Here is a 27,315-nt window from a genome sequence, read left to right as displayed (position 1 = left end):
TCTGTGCAGATTTTGTTCCAAGGTGTCTTTGAAAAGTTTCATCTGCCCTCCATGCTTACAGTTGCCAGAGATTAATTCAAAATATAAGATGTGTTTAGATATAGAGGTCTCAGGCATACAAATTACATGGCCAATACTTCTCAGTTGGGTGCAGATCAAATAAGCCTTCATGCCAACTGAACTAGCTTTTGCCAGGACTTCCGTTTAATGGGGCCCAACAAGGCAATCCCTTCTCACTCCATTTCCACTGTCTCATCATGCTAGACTTATGGGAGGCAGTGTCCTCATATTGCAGCCTGCATGAGAGGGTTATCGAAGTAGCAGATTCAGGCTCAGAACCCTTCAGAAAGGAGGGGCAAATTTGTCAGCACAGGGAAGGAATAGCACGTATTGGGCCATGCTGAACTGCTCCCCTGCCTTGCTCACATGGTTGGACTGCTCACCAAATCCCCTCTCTTTTCCTCCTTCCCAAACCACACTTGTATTTCTTTCATTTTCAAAAGGCACACTCAGATGTGCTGCCTTAAGGACAGAGCAGTCAGTGCAGTGCAGGCCCCCCCACTTCATCCCCGCAAGTCTGAGCAGTGCTGTGCAACCCCTTGGCCCAGGCCATGCTGGCAGGCAACACAGGGTCTGAGGAGAGAAGGGGTTCACCATCCCCTCCCTCCTGCTGTTCCCTTTTATGGCTTGAAGAACTAAGCCCCAGGTCCCATCCACCATCCCGACTCCTCTTACAGCCAAAGTGTTGCCAACTCCCCATAGCAGGAAGTCGTCAGAGGAACCCTGAAAAGTTGCTAGATGTCGCTATTTAAGCATTCTAAACTCATCAGAAACCTTTGACCTTGCCCAGATGGTCAGATTTTACTGTTCTTTTCGATGGTCACTTAGAGCAACTGTCAGCAGGTGGCCAGGAGCATAACTTATACAAAGGAACATTTCAAACAGATGCAATGAGAAGTGTCCATCTCACATGAGGGGGGTATCTCCCCCACAATGAGTGAGGGGCACCCAGGCAATGTTTGAGGGAGAGAGTCCCTCCCCGTGGGAGGGGAACTGGGGCAGGTTCTGTGAAGGAAGGAGGCAGGACAGGGTCCATGTGAGAGAGTCTCCCCTCCAGCAAGAGGGTGGGGAGGGCAGGGTCTCTGAGTGAGTATCCCCAGGAAGTTGGGGGAGGCTGTACTCATCGGAAGGCCGCAGCCACAGTGCCTGTGAGGCACTAATTCAATCAGCAGCTGAGACACCATCTTTTCTGCTCCAGCTCCGCTGCACACAGCCAAGCCACCCCAGCCCAGCCTCCTCCCTCTCCATCTGATCTTGGCCTGGCCAGGCCTGAGAGCCAGGGGAACACCAAGCTGTTCATCTGCTGGAACGTGCGACAACTCTGGGCTAGGCTGCACCTGTGGATCGACATCTTTGGCTGCTGCTGCTCAGGCCTCCCCAAGCTTGGCGAGTTTGCTGTCTCCAGTCCAGACACGATTCCTCTCCCGCTCTCTCCTCCTCCCAGGCTCAGGGCTGCTGACAGGATTGTGTAGTAAGAAGTGCGTGGAACGGATTTTATTACAATTTTGTGGCTATACAAATTGCTGACTTCTTTCTCTGAATGTCACTGTAATCAGCAGTGAAAGTCACTAGATTTGTCTCTGGTCGCTTTGACACTTATTTCCTTGCTAGGGGAACCAAAACATCACTAATCTAGCAACAAAATCACTAAGTTGGCCACACTGTGCCAGAGAGCCTTTTGCTTAACCCAGCAACCCTGGCACACAGCCTAGCTGCGAAGCCCCTTACCCATCCCAGCTCCTTGGTGGGTGGGCCACAGCTCCAACCTAGCTGCCCACAGGGGGAAGAGGGAGAAGGCCTCCCCCATCTGAGTCCACCCAGTAGTTCCTCAGCACTCTTTGTTTCCAGGAGAGACCCCATCTGTGGTCAGCCCCACTCACGCTGAAGAGGGGGTGGGGCGCAGTGCTGCATGCTACCAGCCCAGCCTCTCCCAAAGCAGTTGGCAGTGGTGCTGCCCCACCTTGCAGCGGAAAGTTGTGAGGCAGAGAACAATGCAGCCAGGACTATTTGTCCTTCCGCTGCTATTGTCGGGCTCCAACTTGTCACTCCCCAGGCAGGCTGTGCTAGATAAGGGGCCTATATGTCCAATAGCCCCACAGACCTTCCTGCCATAACCCATGCTCCTTCCCCTATCGCCTCCAGGTGCAACAGAGTTGAGCCTTTCCAGCCCCCCTGTGTGTGCGTGGGGGGGAGGTTAGGTGTTGCAAACATGAATAATCAGTGTTTGTGTAGGCCATGTTGTAGCCAAATTGATGGCAGCACATTACAGAGACAAGGTGGGCAAGGCAATATCTTTTGTTGGCCCAACTTCTGTTGGTTCCTTTCCCAGACCTGAAGAAGAGCTCTGTGTGGCTTGAAAGCTTGAAAGGCAACAGAAGTTAGTCCAATATAAGATATTACCGCACTCATCTTATTTCTCTAAACATTATTTATCTCACTGATAAATCCAAGGGCTGCTGCTAACAGTTTATTCCACCCCCCCTTTCAAAATGTCACTTAAGTTTCTATTTTCAATTAAAATTTTCTTCAGTATTTTTGGGCTTTCATCAAAAAACAACATTTGGGTTTGGCAAGTGAAAACCTTTAGCTCAAAAAAAATGTTTTTCACTGAATGACTTCTGACTTATAAGTAGCTGAACTGATTTTCCTCCCTTAAATGAATCCAAATATATATTTTAAAAAGAGACATAGTCTAGTTAGACTTTATCATGACACCTTTCAGCCTGAAGCAAATGTTTGCAACTCAGTTATAATCTATGGCGGGGGGGAGCGGGGAGTGGTGGGAGAGATGAAGGGGCAGTTCACAGAGATTGTTGTATAATCTTAAGTGTGATGCACTGTTAATATGATAGTAAATTCAGTTAAGCGGTCTACATACAGTAGTAAGCACTATTAAACCAATGGGCACATGAGCAAAGGTGCTGAAACATTTTCAAGATACTTTTCTAAAGTTTGTTTCTGCTGTAAAGAAGGTTTGGAAGGGTCCAGAATCCCTCCCTAAGGGCCTTATCCAAAACGCACTGAAGTCAGTGGGAATCTTCTCACTTACTTCAATGGGCTTTGAATCAGGTTCAAAGACTCCTTGTGGAGAAGTTAGCCAGGAAGTGGGATCGTTCCTGTTTATAGTATTTGGTAGGAAAAAGGATTACCTTGTGTTGGCCAGGAAGTTTGCTGGAATTGTGGGAACTGGACCACACTGTTGTGATGGTGGCAGGAACAGACCAGGTGGGCAAAAATTGATCCAAGATGAGTGGTTTGCTTGTATTGGTATTTTTTCTCAACTAGGGAATTTGCTGAAGGAATGAGGGAATTTACTATGGGTGAATAGTTTACTGTGGAACCAACATGCGCATATGTGAATTAATGGCAATGTCTTGCTAGAAATTCAGTCATGGGTCAGGTGTTTTGTGAAGACCTGCTCAGAGAAGTTGTAGGGGCAGAATGCTCTGTCTGTAGGAGAGTTGTACTGAGTGTAATTTTTAAGAATAAAACAGAAGAAGACTTACAGACTTTCAGTCATTTGTATTCACACAGACATAATACATTAAATAATAATACAGAATACATTTTCTCACACCCCTAAATACGTAACAGATTTTCTGCTCTATCAAATGCTATTATTTTAAGAAGTGCATAGAAGCCAGTGCATTCAGCCTAGGAGAGCACTGGAAGAACATGGGATGAGGTCTCTCTGTTTTCAGGTTGCTGTGCTCAGGTGTTTTGAGTCTTCTGTTTGTATTCCTTCTTTCATGTCCTACGTAGATCAGAATAATCATTTCTTTGCCATTTACAGGCAGCAGGGTACATCAGTCTTTGGTGGCTGATCATTACTAGTCTCACTGTATTTCTTGCCATATCTTTTGGGGCTCCTTATTCATTCGCATGGCTTTGATTCTCATTTACACTGACAACATTTGAATCTTTTCCTCCTTTTTTGAATGATATTAACCACCATGCTTGCCACCATATAAAAGATGTTTAACTTATATAGGTCAGAAGTTTGGTGTCTAGATAGAGTTTTGTTGCTTGCTTCTAAGACTTGGATCTTGTTTCCCAGTCAATTCTTCCACACTATGTCTGTTGTCTATGAACTTGAACAACCTTTTTGCTCCAGGTAGGGCTGGTTTTGCTCGTAAGTTGTTAAAAAATATATAGTTGACTATGTTTGGTGGCCAGCCTACTGCTTGTTATTTTGCCATATCACATGTTGACTATTGCAATGACTTATTGACTGATCTCCCTGCCTCATCTATCACAGTTATTTATTTCCCTCATCCCTTGCATCTCTCACATTGTATATCTCCTTTTAAGCAGCAATTGATTATCATGATGATAAAATGCTAACATTGATTTACTGGTATTTTATGTGGTTTAGTTCTTCTTTGTGTAATTTGTGCATAATCCTGCTCATGTTTTATGTCAGCTTTATTGCTTGTGTTATATACCATCTGTGGCCTGCATCATATCTAGGCACAAGGCCTTCTTGCCTTTGCCCCTTTCCCAAGCTGGTAGAATTACCCTTCCTTGTGATATTTCCACTTGCAATTCTCTTATTACTTAAAAAGGAAAACAACATTTTGAATCTTAACTTTTTCTAGTTACTTTTGATACATTTCTTTGTTGACTTTGACTGTACTGCACCTTAATACTTATAAAAGCTATTTTATATACCAGAAACTGTAAAACAATGTGACCAAAGTGGTACACCTGAAGTGTATGACAAACTGCATCTGTTTTGTAGGTTTGTAGGAAAGAGGAAGGGAGACAAACAGATTGTGAAGTCAGGAGAAAGACAAAACTGTTTTTAAAATAAATGTCAACTTTATTTGTCTAAGATATTAGTAACAGCCAAATTAAAGTGATTTAAAAGTGTTTTAGGTTGGGATGGTGTCTCTTAAATTAACAAGATATTGTGTGGTGAATACTAATATACGGGATATAACTACTTATTGCCTTAAAATACAATTCATGTGTGAATGAATGTCCTTCAGCCACTTAAGCACACGCCTGTGCTTACCCTTCCATCACCAGGCAGGCTAACAATAGGCATCCCAATATCCAACTCTCTTGCAATCATTCCTTTATGATATCTAGCCCCTGACACTGACTACTCACAGAAATTCCAGCTCCTCTACACCCAAAGGTGCAGGGTACCAGTTTTACCTTAAACTACCACTCCTGTAAACCATACAGAATTTGTGAGCATTTATAATAAAATAAAAGAAGATTTATTTAAGAAAGAATAACTAGAAACAAGGGACAGTGACGGAAAGAAGAGGTTACAATACAACACAAAAAATAAAATACAAATCCCTGGGCTACACTTCTCTAATAAAGTAAATTTTTCCCTCAACGGTTAGTGTGCTGAGGAGCTGGCTGGTTTCTCAATAATCAGGTTCTAAAGGTTTCTGAAAGCATACCCCTCTGCCAGCGGTTTTGCTCATTTAATGCCTTTCCCTATGCTCTTGTACTGAAAACATTCTTTTGTTTCTTTTCACAGGCAAACCAAAATCCCTGCCTTGTTGTAGAGAGTTTCTTTTCTACCTTTAAGCTGTTTTGATTGTTTGTATTGTCTTTGATTTTTGCCACTGTCAGAGAAAAACAGACAATAGAAACTTGCATCACCTCACCTGCTGACTAAGGAGGGGTGACAACTTCCACCTGCTTAAAGGGACCTTCATAGAGATACATTACGTCCTGGGGCTAATTTCTACTCTATATCCGTAAAGCATACTTTCAATATAAATACATTATTCCGTACTTATAGTCAATACAGACATCTCACAATGTCTGAGTCTCGACAAGTTATGAGCTTTCTGTAGATAACTTATATGTTACTCTTTATGGATATATATCCTGTAAGTCATGTGTTTGGTGTAGTGAATTTCTCAGGGCTGAGGTGGGAGCTTGCAAGGAATGGGATCCTGTGCCAAGGAGTCTCTGTGTCAACCCACTTGTAGGCATAATTTAATCCTGCACATGCTCCCTCCCACTAGCTCTTACCTATCCCTTTCCTATCTGACCCATTATATGACTCAAGGGCCTTCCCTTAATCCTACTTGGGAGACAGCTATTCAGTCACAAGTGCAGTGGACCGTGCTCCCTCTTAAAGGGGCCAGTCACCCTCTGACAACATCCCATAATTCATTTGTATTTTGCCAGCTCTATTTTCAGACTGTTGTCAGGCAGCCTGGAGGACTCACTGCTGAGAACCACAATCATGACAGTCATTAATTTGAACAGGAAGATGCATACGTGTTGGCAATCACGCAGATGGATTTAGCTGAGTGGGTTCAGACAGCTTTGGATGCTGTAGTGACATAGCTTGAGGTGAAGAAGGTGCAGAGGGATGAAATTGAGCAGTTATTCATGTGGGGCATATATATGGAGCAGCTTCACTTAGCAGAGCACCCGTTCTGGGCTCAGTCAACTAGCACTGACTGGTAGGACAGGATAGTGATGCAGAACTGGGATGACCAGCAGTCAGGACAAAACTTCAGAATGCAGAAGGCTGAGATCTATAGATCTATGAAGAGTTTGTCCTGGATTTTTTTCCCAATTTTCCTTTTAATGATCTCTAATAATCATCATGTCTAATAAAATCACTTCATAAATATATTTGAGGGAAGTCTCCTGGGACAGGAAGACGGCACCTCAGTGGCGCTGAGGGTGCAAATGGCTCACAGAGCAATAGCAACAAGAAGCATTGGCACCAATGTAGGGTCTCTGCTGTCAACTGAGACCCTGCTCGTCCAAGTCCCTGTCCTTCCATGATATAGAGCACTCTGCTGGGCCATGCCATTGCCTTGTCTCATGCTTTCCACTGTCTCTGCCCCAGTGCCATCTCTTTTCTTCCACCCAGACCTGCCTCCCTTTGGCACATTTACATTGTGCACCTCCCTCCTGGATCCTGCCACTGCTTTGGCACAGCGCCTAGCCCAGTGTCACAGCAGTATAAAGTTGATGTGATCTTGCTAGGCAGTGAGCCTTGATTGCATGCAGCTGAGCCAGCTTCAGCCCCACATGCCATTTTAATATTAGAGTGAGACCGACCAAAAGATCCTTCTGCTCCCATGCCATGGAAAGTTTAATGCTATCCAGAGTGTCTCATGACTGTGAGTGCCTATCTCAGGGCATACTGTCAAAAACAGGGCAGATACCCCACATTGACAGGTGTTCTGTAATTACATTTTTACTAACCCAGCAACAAATGTGAATTCCTGGATTACTGTAACAGTCTCACCATGAAGTCACAGACAATTCCATTCGATTCTCCAATCTATCTTGCCACACAGACAAACTGGACTTAGTGATGGCCCACTTACATCAGAAGTCACACAATATTCAGGTTGCTTCTAGTTCCTAGAGAACAGTCACTTACCCCAGATCAACTGGTAACCTCGATCTATACACCTGCAGCCAGTCCTGTAATAAACTTTCTAAAGGTTTATTAACTAGGAAAAAGAAATGAGTTATTTACATGTTAAAGCGAGCAAACATATACGCACAAATGAGCAGGGGCTGCTCTATGTATTTTGCTGCCTTGAGCACAGCAGCCAGGTGGCTTTCAGCGGCGCTCCTGCGGGAGGTCCACCGGTCCCACGGCTTCGGTGGCAATTTGGCAGCAGGTACGCTGAAGGCGCAGGACTGGCAAACCTCCCACAGAAATGCCGCTGAGCATGGTGACCGACAGGCCACCTCCCGCGGCTTGCCGACCCAGGCACGTGCTTGGTGCTCTGATGCCTGGAGTCACACCTGCAAATGAGTTACCATCTAGATCCTAAAAGTGACAGAGCTGTAGTGATCTGTCAATTCAAAGTGTATTTCAGGGAGGACCCAGGGGTAACCGTGGGGATCTCTGTCTCAGTTTAAAGTCTCTGGCCCACTTAGAGTTCAAACAGTGAAAAGATGGAAAATTTTCCTGCAGCCTTGTTTTATTTCCTTTATTCAGCATCCAAGTCCAGAGGAGGATCTTCCTTGCAGGTAGCATATCCAAGATGGGATAGGGCCATTAGCCAATCCATTGTATTATGATATTCCTAGGTGGCTCCTCTGATTTTGATAGTTTTTCGGGATAGGAGGGGAAAAGGGGATGATTCCCATGCCTGGGTTCACAAGTTCAGAACAAACATTGTCAAAGTTATAAAGCAAAACTTACATATTTTCTTATAGCGTGGAATACCAACATTACAAGTGAGATTAATATATGCAGCAATTTATAACCATTTCATAGAGCCTAAGCACTAAATGCATTCTAAGACTAATACCTATTTTGAGCAAAATTAACATGCTGGTGAACTGGTCTGGTCTCCAACTATGAGTCTGTTAGTTCTTAGCGTGCAGTCTTGGCAAGAACTGGCATCTGGCTTGCCAGCATCATGGAGAGATCAACTGAGGCCAGTCTCCTTTTAAACACTCCAAGCCTCAAGTCAGCTCCCCTTCCGTAGCCGAGAGCAGCAAGGCTGGGAGCCTCTGTCATTCCACTCACTTCTAGTGATACAGCCCAATGTCTGACACCCATTGCGGTGCCCGAGGAACAAAAAGTTGGACCAGAGGGCAGAGGGCAGTTGAAGTCATTGCTTAAGAGAGCAGCACTGGCAGAACACCAATATGAGAGTTCCCCTCAGCATGGAAAAGTGTGTGTTGCCATCACCATCTGGAAGCTTGTCCCCACTGATTGCTACTAGTCAGTAGCTAACCAGTTTGGTTATAGTAGATCAATTGTCGGGGCTGTTGTCATGGAGGTTTACGAGGCTATGATAAGGGTGCTCCTGTGCTAGGTCATAAACCTTGGCAATGCACAGGTGTTTGATGGTGTTCCTGAACTGTAGAGAGGCTACTGATGGGATGTATGTGCTATTCTTTGCCCCTCCCCCAACCTCTGCACACCAGGCCAAAGACTTAAATGCTCACTGTATTTTTGACAACACCTGTAGGTAAGGTACCCAGAAAGCAAATGTGAAAAATCAGGACAGGGAGTGGGGGGTAACAGGAGCCTATATAAGAAAAAGACCCAAAAATTGGGACTGTCCCTATAAAATCAGGACATCTGGTCACCCTTCCTGTAAGAGAACAGGACCTCTGGTAATGTTCCCACAACCTGCCCATGCTATAAGGATGTGGACCACATTTTTGCAAGTGATGCCATCACTGCATCCTAGAATGGGGTGGTGGACAGTTTTCCATAAAGCACCATAAACAACATGGCAAGCACCCTGAAGAAAGTGCCCTTGACCCCACATATACCATGAGGTCCAACCAAAAGGAAACTTTTCTGGGCAGCCAAGAACTCTATGACCCAGCTGACTTGGAGTTTACAAAAGAATCTCACACAGATAGACAAACTGGAGCTGCTGTGGAGGGATGCTGTACCAGTAAGCAGTGAGTAGTATAAATGGTACCTTAATTCTTAGTTAATGAAACTAAACTACTACTCATTGACACAATAAAGAACCAAGTGTTTTTGGTAATTTTATTTTTAAATATTTCATCACAGTGTCCAAATATTTGCAATACGGTAAAAAGTTGATTAAAAAGCAATTAAAATAAAATATCTGAAATTAATTTATAAATCGGTTCACAGTGGAATCTAAAATAGCCTACAGTAGTATTTATATTCGGGTAGCACTGATGAGCCCCAACTGAGATTGGGGCCCCACTACACTACTGTGTAGTTTTACATCTTCTTAAAGGTACAACCCTTTAAATATACCCTGTCCATGAAGCTCCTTCCAGTATGATATCCAGTTAGTCAGGAGGAACAGCTCTTGAATATCTTTGCTTTCTTTTCAGATCGAGCTATTTCTTGTTCTTTTGCTTTGGCTAGGCACTAGGACCAGCTCTGGGAGTGCCCCCTCTTCTTCATTTGATCTGACAATGTCTTGAAGAGGTCTGCATTCTGGTGACTCTTCTCCACATGGGACTAGACATGCTGCTCTCCAAAGAGGGCAGTCAAGTCTTGTAGCTCTGCAGATGTCTACCCAGGATAGGGGACATGTCTGCTGTAAAGGTTATGTGACTGTGTGTGATTTCACCACTATCTAGTACTGAAAAGGGGCGCACCTGTTTGCTTGCCATCATTTAAACTAAGAGGTAACATATGGTCCAGATGACCCAGGAGCACTCCAGGGTGCAGGTGTGAAGCAATGGAGTAGAGGATAGCAGTGGGAGGACTGCGAACAGTAGACTAGTTAGGAATGTGTCCACACAAACTTAAAGGAAAACAAACTCACTCTGACATAGAGTTACTTCTGTTCCAACTTATTGTGGCCAAAGATGCCAAATAATCTGCTTTTTAAAAAAAAAAAGGGTTGTGTGTGGATGCAAGGCTCTGTAATATGAGCAAAGTAACGTTACTCTGATGTCAAGTATCAGAGAGGTAGCCGTGTTAGTCTGGATCTGTAAAAGCAGCAAAGAATCCTGTGGCACCTTATAGACTAACAGACGTTCTGGAGCATGAGTTTTCATGGGTGAATACCCACTTCTTCAGATGCATGTGGTGGAAATATCCAGGGGCAGGTATATATATGCTAGCAAGCAAGCTAGAGATAACGAGGTCAGTTCAATCAGGGAGGATGAGGCCCTGTTCTAGTAGTTGAGGTGTGAAAACCAAGAGAGGAGAAACTGGTTCTGTAGTTGGCAAGCCATTCACAGTCTTTGTTCAATCCTGAGCTGATGGTGTCAAATTTGCAGATGAACTGAAGCTCAGCAGTTTCTCTTTGAAGTCTGGTCCTGAAGTTTTTTTGCTGCAGGATGGCCACCTTAAGGTCTGCTATAGTGTGGCCAGGGAGGTTGAAGTGCTCTCCTACAGGTTTTTGTATATTGCCATTCCTAATGTCTGATTTGTGTCCATTTATCCTTTTCCGTAGAGACTGTCCAGTTTGGCCGATGTACATAGCAGAGGGGCATTGCTGGCATATGATGGTGTATATTACATTGGTGGATGTGCAGGTGAATGAACCAGTGATGGTGTGGCTGATCTGGTTAGGTCCTGTGATGGTGTCGCTGGTGTAGATATGTGGGCAGAGTTGGCATTGAGGTTTGTTGCATGGATTGGTTCCTGAGCTAGAGTTATTATGGTGCGGTGTGCAGTTACTGGTGAGAATATGTTTCAGGTTGGCAGGTTGTCTGTGGGCAAGGACTGGCCTGCCACCCAAGGCCTGTGAAAGTGTGGGATCATTGTCCAGGATGGGTTGTAGATCCTTGATGATGCGTTGGAGGGGTTTTAGCTGGGGGCTGTATGTGATGGCCAGTGGAGTCCTGTTGGTTTCTTTCTTGGGTTTGTCTTGCAGTAGGAGGCTTCTGGGTGCACGTCTGGCTCTGTTGATCTGTTTCCTTATTTCCTCGTGCGGGTATTGTAGTTTTGAGAATGCTTGGTGGAGATTTTGTAGGTGTTGGTCTCTGTCTGAGGGGTTAGAGCAGATGCGGTTGTACCTCAGTGCTTGGCTGTAGACAGTGGATCATGTGATGTGTCCGGGATGGAAGCTGGAGGCATGAAGGTAGGCATAGCGGTCGGTAGGTTTTCGATATAGGGTGGTGTTAATGTGACCATCACTTATTTGCACCGTGGTGTCAAGAAAGTGGACCTCCCGTGTAGATTGGTCCAGGCTGAGGTTGATGGTGGGGTGGAAGCTGTTGAAATCATGGTGGAATTTTTTCAGAGTCTCCTTCCCATGAGTCCAGATGATGAAGATGTCATCAATGTAGCGTAGGTAGAGAAGGGGCATGAGTGGACGAGAGCTGAGGAAGCGTTGTTCCAGGTCGGCCATAAAGATATTGGCATATTGTGGGGCCATGCGGGTGCCCATAGCAGTGCCACTGATCTGGAGATATATATTGTCATCAAATTTGAAATAGTTGTGTGTAAGTATAAAGGCACAGAGCTCAGCAGCCAGTTGTGCTGTGGCATCATCAGGGATAGTGTTCCTGACGGCTTGTATTCCATCTGTGTGTGGGATGTTTGTGTAGAGAGCCTCTACATCCATGGTGGCTAGGATGGTTTTTCTGGGAGATGACCAATGCATTGTAGTTTCCTCAGGAAATCAGTGGTGTCACGGAGATAGCTGGGATTGCTGGTGGCATAGGGTCTGAGTAGAGAGTCCATATATCCAGACAGTCCTTCAGTGAGAGTGCCAATGCCCGAGATGATGGGGCGTCCAGGATTTCCGGGTTTGTGGATCTTGGGTAGTAGATAGAATAACCCTGGTCGGGGCTCTAGGGGTATGTTGATTTCTTCTGGTGTTAGTGTAGAGAGTGTCCTGAGTAGATGCTGTAGTTTCTTAGTATATTCCTCAGTGGGATCTGAGGGAAGTGGCCTGTAGAATTTGGTGTTGGAGAGTTGTTTGGCGGCCTCCTTTTGGTAGTCAGACCTGTTCATGATGACAACGGCACCTCCTTTATCAGCCTCTTTGATGATAATGTCAGGGTGGTTTCTGAGGCTGTGGATGGCATTGCGTTCTGCACAACTTAGGTTGTGAGGCAAGCGATGTTGTTGTTCCACGATTTCTGCCTGTGCACGCCGGCGGAAGCATTCAATGTATAGGTCCAGACTGTCATTTCGACCCTCAGGAGGAGTCCATGTGGAGTTCTTCTTCTTGTGCTGTTGGTGGGAGGGCACCTGTGTATCAGTGCACTGTTCAGTGTTGTCTTGGAAGTATTCTTTGAGTCGGAGACAGCGAAAGTAGGCTTCCAGATCGCCACAGAACTGTATCATGTTGGTGGGGGTGGCAGGGCAGAAAGAGAGTCCCCAAGATAGGACAGACTTTTCTTCTGGGCTGAGTGTGTAGTTGGATAGATTGACAATATTGCTGGGTGGGTTAGGGGTACCACGGTTGTGGCCCCATGTGGCAGGTAGGAGTTTAGACAGCTTACAGTCCTTTTTCCTTTGTAGAGAGGTGAAGTGAGTAATGTAGATTTCCTGTCTTATTCTAGTGAAGTCTGTTTGTATAGAAGTTTGGTTATTAATGAGAGTCTCCAGGTTGGAGAGCTCTTTTTTGATGTTTTCCTGTTTGCTGTATAGGATGCTGATCAGGTGGTTCCTCAGTTTTTTTGATAGAGTATGGCATAATCTCTCACAGTGGTCTGTGTAGTATGTAGATAGCAGTGGATTTTTTACCTTTAGTCTATTTGGTATGATGTCCATCTGTTTGCATTTGGAAAGGAAGATGATATCTGTCTGTATTTGTGCAAGTTACTCTGATGTAACATCATCCCGATGTAGACAAACCCTCACTTTCAGACCACTTCAGCAGCCCTCCTATCTATATCCTATTATTTCCTTCTCTATATCCTTCCCATTCCCTACATTCTGCCAAAACGTCTCTACTATTCCCTCACTTTCTCCCTCCTGGAGTTGTGCATTTTTCGTGCCCTTGCAACTCCTTATATTTAGACCCACCTCCTGATGCATATAGGCCGAAATCCCTTCTGTTTCTCCTTTCTTTCTGAAGCTTTTTCTCAAGTCTTGCCACTCATTCTTTCTTTGTCTACATTATCACCCACAGCGTTGCTAAATCTCACAATTGTATCATGAGCCTGTAAGCCTCAGATCCTGGATTACATGAGCATTTCAGCTTTCATAAAATAAAAAGTAAGTTTCTAGTCCTCATGGTTGCAGAGAAAAACTTGCAAATGTGAACCCTAAAAGCTCAAAACAAAAAGAGCTCAAAATGTATTATTTTTAAAACTCTTGTGATTTTTAAATCAATTGCACATCAGTATAAATTACTTCTATAATAAATACTGTATGTTAATGTTTGCAGTTACTTTAATCTATTTTTCCATAGTATATTCATCACTATGTCAATATTGTTCATACTGATAAAAGTTTGAAAGAGAAAACCCTTTAACTGCATTTGCAAATTACAGTAGATATAGGCTCCTCCTTGCTACAAATATTTTAAAAGTATAGTTCTAGTGAAACATGTAACACTGATCTCTCATTGTGTGTTTTCCTCTAAAGTGGAACATTATTTATACATCAAAGAGAAAAAAAAGACATATTTATGTCCCTCCAGGGTACAGGGAATGAAAATCATTGTGTTGATATTTTAATACAAATTACTTCCTGCATTTTTAAGTGACAGAAATATGAATATTCATAGATTCACAAGGCCAAATGATCTCTCCACTACATGGCACAGAGGGGAGCACAAAAGAGGAAAAGTGTTTGGAAAGCCTGCATATCAGCTATGTGTCTGCATGGGGGTTGGTAAGTGTTGTCTACTTCACCCTGCCCCTTCCTCCTGAATACAGCACACTTTGGAATCTGTTGAGTTGGGTATGGGAAGTTTTGGAGCAGAGGGGGTGGAGCCAGGCAGCAGCTGCTCTATGCAGCATGTTATTCTCCAAATCTGGTGGATCCATGCAGGAACTAACACTGCTTTAAGCAGTATTCCCTTTCCCACTGTGCATTCTACCACCTCCCTAGGCCTTCCACAGAATGTGTCTGGATCTGTAGCTTTTCTTCCACACAAATCCTAAGGTTTCAGAGTAGCAGCCAAGTTAGTCTGTATCCACAAAAAGAACAGGAGTACTTGTGGCACCTTAGAGACTAACAAATTTGAGCATAAGCTTTCGTGGGCTACAGACCACTTCATCAGATGCATACAGTGGAAAATACACTAGGAAGATATATATACACAGAGAACATGAAACAATGGGGGTTACCATGCACACTCTAACGAGAGTGATCAGTTAAGGTGAGCTATTACCTAAGGTTCTTCAGGGTTTGAAGACTGTCTTCTGTCCCCCTGTCTCACCTCCAAATGAAAATGCAGCAGTAACTCTGCAGGTTTTTTAAGTTTATTCACTCATCCAGAAGCTTTTTATGGAAAAGGAGCATTCAGCCCTTAACAACTAGAGATTGGAAAAAATAAGAGATTTCTACACATCTGCTGTACAAAGTAGGCTGAGGTCTAGGTGGTGGTACCTACATGCCACTTGGGGTCTGTGGAGGCCCAAGAGATCTATACATCCTAACTTCAAGCTTTGCAAAGGGACCAAGATCTTTTATTATTATGAAGAGCCCTGTGCCCACTTTACTGTTATTTTTTTTTGCAGGTATTTCTGTTGTATCTGAGCACCTCACAAACATGAATGAGTTAAACCACAAAATGCCCCTGCAAGGAAGAATAGTAGCCCCGCTTTACAGATGGGGAAATAGAGGCAGAGAAATATTAAGTGACTTACTCACATAGGAAAGCTATCACAGAGTTCGGAATAGAATCCAAGTCATTTGGCTTCCAGAGCCACTCCCTTTCCTGTATCTCAACCATAAGACTGTCTTGTCTTGCTTAGCTGTATCTGTTATGCAGAGGAGCTGGGTTTGTGTATGCATTTATACATTTTTATATGGCATGTGTGTTCCCTATGGTTTGGTATGCACGTGTCTTAGTTATTCATTTTTATTATATTTAACAAACAGGAAGTTGTTTGTCAAAATCTGACAAAGTAGATCAGTATTAGCTTTGCCACATGGTAACTTTGTCAATCAGAAAATTTCAAACTTGATATAAAGTTATATGTGTAATTTTTACTCTACATGGTGTGTGAATATGTACTAATGTATTACAAGTGTTCTGGTGATGAGTGTGCTAGTGTATTTTGGTATATTGCAGGCCTGCTCAACTTGTAAAGCAGCGAGGGCCATATTACTCAAAGAAAATAGCTGAGGGCTGAACGACCCCGCCCCACCGAACCCCGCCCCCAGCACCACCAAGCCCCCCCTGAAACACAACACCCCCTCAGTGCCATCCAGCCCCCCGAAATACTCCCCCCGAGCACCGCCTGCCCCGTGGAAACAAACCCTTCTTCCCCAGCGCTGCCCCACTGAAACAGCGGTATTGAACCTTGGTAATATGTTACAGCAGGCCCCTAAGGTAGTATAATTAAGGTAAAAGAAAAATGTCTTTTTGCTAGAAGTAGAATAAGATCTTCCTCCAACTTTGTAATCAATTGCCCTGTTGAATGAATGAGGTGTGAATGAGGAAGGCGTGGAAGGCAGGCACCTCCAGACATCTGCAACCCTTGGAGACCGGATGGGAGCCAGACCAGATCAGTTGAACAGGTCAGTCACTGACTCCTCGCTCACCTCCTCAACCCCCTCCCCCCCGGCTCACCTACTCACTCCCCGCCACTGCCCACCCACTCGCTGCCACTGCTCACCCACTCACCTCCTCATCCCCCCACCCCCCAGGCTCGCCTCCTCAACCCCCGCCACTGCCCACCCGCCTCTTCAGCTCCTCTCCCTCACCTGCCGCTTGCCTACTCACCCCCCACGGGCACAGTGAGCCCACGCAGGCTGCATGTTATGCAGGCCTGGTATATTGTATATTTTTTGTTTTAATTATGTGTTTTGATACACTGGGTTTTGTTTGTTGTATTGTGTGTATTCTGACTGTTGTGCTTGTTTTGGTGTATTGTACATGCATGTTTGTTTTGAATTGTATGTGTATTGTGTTGTGTGTCTTGTTTGTGATGTTTTGTGTATGTTTGCATCTTTGAGTGTATTATAAATGTATCATGTTTTGGGAATTTGTGTTGGTATTGTGTTCTGGCTATTGTGTGTGTGTTGGTGTATTATGTATGCAATATACTTTGTGTCGTATGTGGATTATGTTCGGATATTGTGTGTTTTGTATCAGGACTGTGTTTATATACAGTTACATGTACTTGTAGATCATGTTTGGATGTTGCATGTGTTGCAATCTGCAGTATCTGGGGTCATATCTGAGTGTTGCCTATTATGGGTATGGGTTTTGTATTGCTAGGGGTACTGTGTGGGTCATGTCTGGGATCTGTATTGCTATATGTATTGTGTGTGTTTGTTGGGTATTGCTGTGGGCTCTGTTTGGATGTTGTATGGGGTCTGAATTGGATGGTGTGGGTCACATCTGAGTGTTGCCTATTGCTATGTGTACTGTGTGGGTCATGTCTGGAGGTTGTGTAGATTGTGTATTGTTATGTGTATGATGTGGGCCATGTGTAGGTGTGATGTATGTTGTGTACTGTGTGGGCCAAGTCTGGGCATTGTGTGCAGTGTGTATTACTATGTGTATGGTGTGGACCATACCTGTTGCTATGAGGTGGTTATTGGCAGCATGAACAATTCCTGAAGATGTGTGGGGTAGTTATAGGTGGCGTGGGCCATTGCTCTAGATGTATAGGGTGGTTATCTGATGTGTGAGCCATGCCTGTAGATGTGTGGGGTGGTTATTGGTGCCATGGGTTGTGCCCAGTGCTGAGTTGGGTAGTTATTGGTGGCGTGGGCCATGCCCAGTGCTGTGTGGGGTGGTTACTGGTGCTGTGGGCCTTGCCTGTAGATATATGGGGTGGCTATCGCCATCGTAGGCCATGCCCGGTGCTATGTGGGGTGGTAATTTGCAGTATGGGCCATGCCCAGTGCTGTGTGGGGTGGTTATCGGCAATATGGGCCATGCCTGGTGCTGTGTGGGATTGCTATCAGCGGCATGGGCCGTGCTCTCTGGAGTGGTTATTGGCAGAGTGGGCTGTGCTCGGTGCAGTGTGGTTATAGATGGCATGGGCCATGCCCAGTGCTGTGTGGGGTGGCTATAACTGTCGTGGGCCATGCCCAGTACTGTGTGAGGTGGTTATTGGCAATGTGGGCCATGCACAGTGCTTTATGGGGTGGTTAATGGCACAGTAGGCTGTGCCTGGTGCTGTGTGGGGTAGTTATATGTGGCATGGGCCATGCCTGTAGATGTGTGGGGTGGTTATCAGTGGCATGGGCCATGCCCGGTGCTGTGTGGGGTGGTTATTGGTGGTGTGGGCTGTGCACAGTGCTATGTGGGACAGTTAGTCGCGTGGGCTGTGCCTGGTGCTGTGTGGGACAGTTATTGGTGGCGTGGGTCATGTCAGGTGCTGTGTGGGGTGGTTATTGGTGGTGTGGGCTGTGCCCAGTGCTCTGTGGGGTGGTTATCAGTGGTGTAGGCCGTGCTGGTGTTCTGTGGGATGGTTCTAGGTGGCATGGGTCATGCCTGTAGATGTGTGGGGTTGTTTTAGGTGGAGTGGGCTGTGTCTGGTGCTGTGTGGGCTGGCTATTGCTGGTGTGAGCTCTTCCCGGTGTTCTGTGGGGTGGTTATAGGTGGTGTAGGCCGTGCCTGTAGATGTGTAGGATTGTTTTAAGTAGCGTGAGCCATGCCTGGTGCTGTGTGGGCTGGTTATGGGTGGTGTGGGCTCTGCCCGGTGTTCTGTGGGGTGGTTATAGGTGGTGTGGGCTGTACCTGTAGATGTGTGGGGTTGTTTTAGGTGGCATGGGCCATATCCGATGCTGTGTGGGCCAGTTATCGGTGGCGTGGGCTGTGCTCGGTGCTGTGTGGGCTGGTTATTGGTGGTGTGGGCTCTGCCTGGTGTTCTCTGGAGTGGTTATAGATGGCGTGGGCTGTGCCTGTAGATGTGTGGGATGGCGATTGGTGACATGGGCTAATAGGTGCTGGAACTATGGGAGTGCTGGAAGGTGTTACCGCACCCCCAGGGGTGAAGCGGTTCCCCTTATATACAGTGTTTACACTTTGGTTCAAGGACTCTCAGCACCCCCACTATACAAACTGTTCCAGCAGCCCTGCCTGTATCTGTGGGGTGATTAGGCGTGTGGTGGGCCATGCTCAGAGCTGTGGGCCGTGTGCGTTGGCAGGCTGTGCCGGCTCTGTGCGGCGTTGCAGGGGACTCCTTTCCGGGCTGGGTTGCAGCAGCTTCCCCCGCTGGGATCGGGCAAGGGCGCTCCCATCTCAGGCGATGCCAAGCTCACTCCGGAGCCGGGCCCCTTGTGCTGTTGCCGCCGCCGCCGCCGCTCCTGGGCTCCCTGGAGCCGCCCCGCCCGGGGCTGGGGGCAGCCCTGAGCGTACAAAGACACGAGCCCGCTGCCACCAACCAGTGCCGGAGAAACCTGCCCTCCAGCAGCGGCGATGGCGACCCCTCCTCAGAGTCAGCCAACGCCGCGGCCAGGGAAGGGTTAAGCAAAGCGTTAATCTTGTGGCTGTTCTAGCAGCCGCGGAGGGATACGGAGCCGAAGCTTTGAACGTGGTGCTGCGGCTCCGCAAGCAAAAAAATGTCTGCCTAGGAGAGCCCACAAGTTCCTTCCAGCGGGGGGCGGGGGTGGCCGGCTCTGCCTCCCACCCAGCGGCTCGGCCGCTCGCGAGCGCAGCCCTGCTGGGTTCGGACGTCACCGCGGGGAAGGAGGTAAATTTGGTCAGGGAGGGAGAAGTTGGGATAGGATGGGGGGTGGGGGCTGGGGGCCGTACTAAGAGCAGGGGGCCGTGGGGCCGTGCTGGGGGGCAGAGGGGGTGCATTGGAGCAGGGGGCCGTGCTAGGGAGCAGGGGGCCGTGCTGAGGGGCAGAGGGGGTGCATTGGGGCGAGGAGGCCGTGCTGGGGGGGTAGAAGGAGTGCAATGGGGGCAGGGGCCGTTCTGGGGGGCAGAGAGGTGCATTAAGGGGGCTGTAGTGGCGTCCAGAGGGGTGCATTTGGGGCTAAGGAGCTGCTGAGGGCCCCAGGGAGCTGCTGGGGGTAGGGAGGCTGTAGAGGGGCTACTCTAAGGAGTATAGGGTGACACTGGTGCTGGGGGGGCGGGGGGTAGGGACTCTTCTGGGTCCGTTCTCTCAGTCTTGTCGGGGCTCTGTCAGGGCTGTAGCGGGCAGCAGTTCTCCGGCTCATGTTTTATGCGCCCTGGTCCCTGTGTATGGTCTGTCAGGAAAGGAAGCTGGCGCTCCCGGGAGGACTGGACCCCTGAGCGCTCGTTAAACTCGCAGGGGCTGGGAATGCGGCGCCGTGTGTGTCCCGTCACACGCCAGCCTGCTCGGCGCAGGGAAAGGAGCGAGACCCCAACGCCACCTCCTCGCCTGGGCGCTGCACTTTGTGTGTGTGTCTTTGCGGTGTGCAAAGACAGATCGCTGGTTTCAGATACTATTTATTGTTTGCAGCAGCTTTGGGGCTCTGGAGCTGGTAGTTACAGCAAATTGTGTGTGCGGATAAAGCAAATTATCCCTCTCTGGAAATCAGGCAATAACAATGCTCAAGCAGACATGGCTCTGCTGAGGCACATCCACAGCCCAATTTATCAGCTCCATTGTTGCGAAAACAGTGAGTCACTCAATCTCTCTCTTTAAATTTCCAGCTTTTGCTCGGTTTATTTATCTGTTTATGCCTTTTACTGGCCCAGGGCGACCTAACCCTTCCTGTCACTTCAGACTCACTTTTGTGTGTGTGTGTGTTGCCTAAGGTGGAGTAGAAATTGAATGAGAGGAGAGAAGAAAGGAGGCAGAGGAAACTTAAGGAGAGTTAGCTAGTTTGAGAAACTGCTGCTTGCTGATCTCATCCCTGTGCTCTGTTAAAGTGAGGCTTTCCCTTCGGATTTCCCTTCCCTCCCCCATCAGTGTAAGGGATGCGAATGCTTGAGCCCCCTTCTTTGTTAGGGACAGATCTGTCTGTGCACTGAGTGGTGTAGGGACCAGCCCAATGGTAAAGTGCTGCGTGTCTCTTTCCCTCCCTGTGTCTTAGGACTTAATTGAAGTGGATGAAGATGAATCCTCAGCAGCAGCGGATGGCCGCTATAGGAACCGACAAGGAACTGAGTGACCTGCTGGACTTCAGTGCGGTAGGATATTCTTCGAGGTCTTCTTATGGCTTCTCCACGGTAAAGCGAACCGAGAAGTAGGGGCGGCAGCCGTAGGGCTCGGTTGGGTCCGACTCAGCCAGTGTGCACACCTGAACTTTGATGTAATGTCTAGACTTCCAGATTTAATGCTCTAATACCAGCTGGGTCAATTGGTTTAACTGGTTAAAATCTGGCTGACCCGGAGATGGCATAATCTAATAATTAATCTTTGTTAAGCCGGTGTGTGGGACTGATAGTTTGTGGGAGGTTTTCTTGTTCCTTTAAAGAAACGTAACTTGCTGGTGCCTGAAAGCTGCAAGGATCTCAGCTGATACTTTGTTTTGCAATCTTGGGTTGGAAATTACAGGCCAAGTAGTTTCTCTGTGATGCTTTTTTTTCAGACTGATTTTTCTTTCAAAATATTTAATTAAAAACAAAATAGAAAAAGAGTGCCTCTCGCAAATTGGCTACTAATTAAAGTTATCCAGTGCCTTTAGCTCTCGTAAAATAACAAGCTATCTATTTTGAGCAGTAGAATTTATGATGTATAATAAAGATTTTAAATTACTGTAATAATCTCAAGTTTTCCTGTTTGCATTGCTTGCATATACAATAGAGAGTTTAGCAGCATTAAGTGAAACTGCAAAGATCATTCTAGATTACTTGTTTTATGGTTCTTCTGAATGTATGTCCTAAAGCCTGTTTTCTGGCAGAAATATAGGCCAGTGAACTGTCATATGCTGAATTTTTTTAGCCCACAGACAAGATTTATAAAATGGGAGGTTTGTTAACTTAAACATCTGTTGTTTTTTTGTTTGTTTTTTTTTTTTTTTGCAGATGTTTTCCCCACCTGTTAATAGTGGGAAAACCAGACCAACTACATTGGGAAGCAGTCAGTTCAGTGGATCAGGTAAGATGCTCTTGAGAAACCTAAAATTCAAGTCACTGAATTTAGATATTTTAGTTTAGTTTTTGTATGCGGAAAAACCCCACCAATCTTTCAGTTATACATATGTTCTTAAATCTGACATAATTAAAAAAATTGAAGATGCCTTATTTTGACCTGCCTGATTTTTTTTTTAATATAAAGAGTCCATAGTTGTCTTTCATTGTGGCTTAATGTGCAATTTGTTTGTTCAGTTCGGCACAGTGAACATCAAGTATATCTAGTGCTACAGACATGCAAGTTGGGTTTGATATATGTTGGGTTCAGAATGTACACTTCTTGCTTTTTGTTTCAATTTTGCTAAATTTGAGCTATTTCTTTGAACATACCATTTTAATTTGTTACCATAATATATTATTAATATATCAAATAATAAAATACATCCTGAAAGACTTGTGAATTTATTTTAAATATCCATCCCTATGAAAATGATCAATTATAGGATTAATACGTTACTAAATAATGTATGTATAAATACAATCAGAGTGAAATAACTTAATAAATAAGTAGAAAAATTATGCATATGTGTTTATGTATTGCTCATGTTCTAGTATGGAAGTCTGATTTTCTAATAGCTACATCATGTTGATATAGCAGAACTCTGGCTGGTGAAACAAGTCTCATTTTTTCCCCTTGATTAGTACAAAAATTTACAGTATCTGGGATCTTTTAAAATACACCTAAATTTTAAATGCTTAATTTGTAAAGTCTTCTCGTTTGGCTTCTACAAAGAAAAGAGGCAAGATAAATTAGGTTGCTAATTTTGGTACGTGTCAACATATTTATCAGAATTGTATACATTTTTAAACAGTAAAGGGAAAATGGTGCCTCTTTTGTTGTCTCCCCCTTTCCCTTTCACAAAGTTCTCTTTGAAGCCTGTTTTGGTACAGGAAATTACAATTTCCTTGTGCTCTGTATCCTTCTGAGCTTTGGCAGATAGGATTCTCTCTTGTTTAAGCCTTGTCAATACTGCTATGAAAACCAAGTATATTAACCAAAATATGTTGGATTTATTTCACTACTTTGTGCCTCTTTTGTTCTTTACTGAGAGAGTATCTGCTCTATATGTTGTCAGTTTTCAGAATGCTGGGGACTATAAGCTCAGCTGTATAAGAGTCTTCATACTGCATAGTCCTCAGAAATAATAATTTTTTTTAAAATAAACAATACTATTTACTCATGCAGTAGTGATGTTTCTAGTTTTCCAAGTATTTTTTGTATCTTGTATGATTAAAAGAAGGCTTAGTGTTTTTGTTGTGAACAAATAAAAAGGTAACTTTGTAGGCACTTATTAAATTAACAGTCAAGTATTTCTTTGAACATAGACTGTAATGTTGCCTGTCTATTTTGTATATTGTTAGAGTTGCCAGAGCAGTCTAACTGTATTAATGGTGGCAATATTAAAAAATAGAGTTCTTGTTTGAACTTTTTTCTTGTATGATCTTGGATAATTTAAGCTAGGAGAGGGAGACTACTTGGTATCCACAGTATCTTGAAAGGGAATGAAATTTGAAAAAAAATAAACACGTTAATCTAGAGTCTCAGAAGAATATATTTTCAGAAATTTCCTAAAATATATATGGGATTTTGATTTACTCGTTGCATGTTAAAAATACTTACGTTATTGTAATTGCAGTACAGGTATCTGCATGCCATATGTTGGTTAAACAATCTTTCATGCAAACTTTCAGGTGAATTTCTTTCCAAAAATCTGCATCATAAGTGGGGTGTGTAGCTTTCCCCCAGAAACTATCCTACATCAATTGGGTACGTCTTGCCAATATAGCCAGTAAGAACTTTCTATGAAAATCAAATGTTGAACAGTCTAGATAATACTTTAGTCTTGTCTTGAGTCCAGGGGACTGGCCTTGAAGATCTCTTGAGGGTCCCTTGTAGTCCTACAATTCTATGAGTCTTTCTTTAAATTTAAGAGAGGTGCAAAGTGACAGGGTTGTATTATGGGAAGGACAAGGAGATGTTTTCTTTTTTGTTTTCTCCTTCTCCTTAGTTTACTTTTCCTGGATAAGAAAATTTTACATCCATGTCAAACAATAGATCTGTAGTGGTCAATATAAATCTTCACATATACTGTTCAGCTGTTGGTGATTGTTTCCAGGCCTGCTTCTAGGCAATGATTCTCCCAGAAAAGAGAGAACACCAAAGGGTTTAACCAGAAAAGTACAATCTTTTCTTTTTGGGAAATCGTGTTAATGGTTGCTTGCTTTTTTTTTTATTGGGAAGCCTAATCTCTTCTGATGAGGTGAGATCATCACAGAGATACTATGCATGAGAGAATGTATTACTATGTCTCTCAAGCTACAGCCTCAACAGAAGCCACTTCCCCATGAGAAGGATAATGGGATACTGTATACCAAACTATCACTTACACCATTCTCCTGTAAGAATAACAACATCTAGTAATACTTAACCAGATACATTTTAATTCACAGTGTTTCTGGTTGTAGGGAATGTATGGTTATAGATTCTTAGTTCCCCACTGCAAGGCAAGCTGTTATATAAATTCTGTGTTCCCTGTACTGTTACAGTGACCTCAGCCTTGACCAAAGGGATTACTCTCTGCAGGATTCAGAGGTGAACAACTCTATATTAGCTCAGTTCTGGGACATTGTTAAATATCATAGAGATGCCTTTTTGAGAATGTTGACAAAGTGGAAGTAGTACAGTTATTTCATTTCTGACACCCAGGTTTAATTCTGCATTGTGATCTTGATTTAATTTTAAGAATATTCTGTAGTTTGTAGAATAAATGTTTGAACACTGTTTTTTACTACTAGAGACCAAATTTTAAAAAACAAGAAAGGAAAATATTTCTTCAGGTGTTTGCTCCTTAGGGGTATTCAATACCAAGAAACACATTATGCATGGATTTGTAAAACAATTTTTCCTTTTTTTTTTTTTTCCAGCATGGAGAATGTAGCTATGTCTGTTTTTTAAGATCTTATTCATTTTTAACTTTATACACAGGATTTGAGATATAACCTTTTTATGTTACATGTCAAAGATTGTGCTTTCAATTATGCCTTTCTGGATGTTACTTCCTTTACTATTTTTTAAATAATTGGCGTTTTCTCCTTTTCCAAATGTCCTGTCTTTGCTGGGCTAGAGTGTTGTTTGTTTATTGAAACGCTTCTTAAATTTCCAGTTAAAATCTACTAAAATGAAAGATAAGTGTTTCAGGACAAAAAATTTAACCCTCTGTGCCAGTCGTAGAAAGACAAACATAGGTATTTATGAGTCTACGAAGCTGTTGTTGAGATTTGTTTCAGGGTACAATTCTAGAAAATATAAATTAAAGGGTGGGAAAATGCCTGCTATGTTAGTTTATTTGGTTGTTAATGGGCAAACTAACAAATGTCCAAGAATGTCTGAGTGCCTCTTTGTTTTTCACATTTTAGCTTCTCTAGGTGATATGGATGGCAGGTGCAAGTTGACGATCTCTTAGTGTTACAGCAAGCATGATATGATTTAATACTGCCATGTTTTGGTCATCAGTTATTACAAAAGTACATGTGTAACTGAATATAATAAAACAGCAAGTCAGGGTACTGTGACTGAAATATGTTTGGCAGGGAGGTAGCATAAGTTAACACATGAATGTTATGCTTTGGGGTGTTTGTTTAGGAATTTGAGAATTAAACTGCTTGGCGGGTATGTGGAATTTGTGGCTGCAGAGTGTTTTTTATTTTTTGTTTTGCCCTTTTAGGGGTGGGGGCAAGAGTTTGCCTTCTAAAGTCTCATCATTTGTGAATGAAAGCCACGGGTAAAATAAGTGAATCTGCTACATCGTGATATTTTATGACAGTAAATCATGTAACTTGCTGATAATGTCAAATAATTTAATCAGATTAGTGATGGGAATGAATATATTGAAAAAATAACCTGATACAAAATAAGAATGACAAAGTTAAATTGCAAAAATACTTTGCCGTTGCTGTCTCCTGCTAAAACAAAACAACCTCCTCTTACCCCCACACCTCCATTGCTTTCATTCTCTCTATTTCTGCAGTCTCCAGGATAGAAACTGCTTACATTGCCCAGGACTTTCTGTTCTGGAATTTAATTTTTTTTAACTTAATATGTTTCTATGGTAGCATGACAGCAGGAAGCATGATTTAGAATGTAGTAAAATGAATGGCCAGAGGCCCATCCATAAAAACCAGATAAGTCAAGTATTCCAAACCTGGATGGATACCTTTACCTGATGCTCTAGTCAGAAAATTGGAGGGACTCCCATTAAGAGCCCTTTGTAATAGGCAAATGCCTATCTTCTGCAGTATATTAGTGTTTCTGTGGTTCCCTTAAATAGTCAAAATGTTAGACACCTGTTGCCTATGTAATTGGTTTGTTGCTAAGGTCTTTGAGAAACATGTGCACACAATTGGAAGTGTAGAACTATATGCCCACGTTGGTGTCCATGCTGTGCAGGTACACACAAATCTCTTCCCTCCTCTTCCCCTCCCCCCCAAATCAGGCCAGTGTGCACAAGATCATTTTCCTGCTCTAGTCCAAATTCCTATATCTATTCACACAGCAAACATGTACTCAAGCAGTTGCCCTTTCTACCCCTTTGCATGTTAAGAGTCAAGTGGGTTTTAAAGGAAGTGGCTCGGCATAAGCAACCAGCTAGGGGCCTAATCCAAAGCTTAATGTAGTAGAAGAAAAGCCTCCCATTAACTTCAGTGTCCTTTGAACCAAGCCCTATATGTTCAAATTGAATTTGCATAGAAATTTCTTGGATGCAGTAGACCTTCTTTCCTAGCAGATCTAGTTAAATAAATAGCCAGTTTCACCAATTATTAAAACTCTGTAGGAATTACGTGTATCATCCAGGTTAATTGCCAGAGTCCCTCATGAGGGTTAGATTAGCAATTCTTAGTATAAGGCTCAGGAGATAATCGCCTAGGTGTGGTGAAATGACCCATAGAGAGAGATTAGTTAGTCCATAGCATACCTTGCAGAGGAAAATATTGTTTTTTTGCAAGCCAAACTCTATCTTCTTTTAGTCTCAAGAACTATGTTTGAGGAGTAAAATAAGCAGGGACTACACTTCACCTATACATCAAAAATTCATTGTTCTTAACCTTTTAGTCTTTATGAACAGAACTTAAGGAGAGCCAGTCCCCATGCCATCCTCCTTGTCTATATATATCTGGTGAACTAACCTCTCTGCCTGATCCTGTTTCCTAAATTCTAGGAGTTGACAGGTGATCCCGTGTAGATGAAAAATTCAACCCTAAAATGATAAACATACCAGCCCACGACCATCATTCTCTTTCTTACAAATAAAATGAAGAGGTGATCAAAATCTTATGTTTTGGGAATTTGGTCATTATTCATATTTTTAGTTGTCCAAAATACTCTGTGGTCATCATGTGTATATTTTCATGAAATTGATTGAAGGCAGGTAAGTTGAATGCATGTGTTCTATGCACCAAAGGTCTAGGGTTGCTCATAGAGTCATAGACTTTAAGGTCAGAAGGGACCATTATGATCATCTAGTCTGACCTCTTGCACAACGCAGGCCACAAAATCTCGCCCACCCCTGCAACAAACCCCTAACCTATGTCTGAGCCATTGAAGTCCTCAAATCATGGTTTAAATACTTCAAGGTGCAGAGAATCCTCCAGCAAGTGACCCATGCCCCACGCTGTAGAGGAAGGCAACCCCCCCGCTCAGGGC

At 44.0% G+C, this 27,315-nt stretch overlaps 1 protein-coding gene across 11 annotated transcripts in view; it reads left to right on the top strand.

The window, feature by feature from the left end:
* Nucleotides 1-18,944: 18,944 nt before the first annotated feature.
* TCF12 (transcription factor 12) overlaps nucleotides 18,945-27,315 on the top strand; it is a 322,968-nt gene continuing 314,597 nt past the window's right edge. For 2 of the 11 annotated variants that reach the window (XM_050967951.1, XM_050967947.1), the window contains exons 1-3: nucleotides 18,951-19,257; nucleotides 20,573-20,669; nucleotides 21,507-21,579. In XM_050967951.1, coding sequence (XP_050823908.1) covers nucleotides 20,589-20,669; nucleotides 21,507-21,579 — 154 coding nt within the window. In that variant the 5' untranslated portion in view covers nucleotides 18,951-19,257; nucleotides 20,573-20,588. Of the gene's footprint in view, nucleotides 19,258-20,572; nucleotides 20,709-21,506; nucleotides 21,580-27,315 lie in introns of all 11 variants that reach the window. The other 9 variants (XM_050967941.1, XM_050967940.1, XM_050967943.1 and 6 more) reach the window with 9 other exon arrangements.

The sequence above is a fragment of the Gopherus flavomarginatus genome, chromosome 9, assembly GCF_025201925.1.
Source record: "Gopherus flavomarginatus isolate rGopFla2 chromosome 9, rGopFla2.mat.asm, whole genome shotgun sequence".
Lineage (NCBI taxonomy): Eukaryota > Metazoa > Chordata > Testudines > Testudinidae > Gopherus > Gopherus flavomarginatus.
This window is presented reverse-complemented; position numbering and strand designations above follow the sequence as displayed.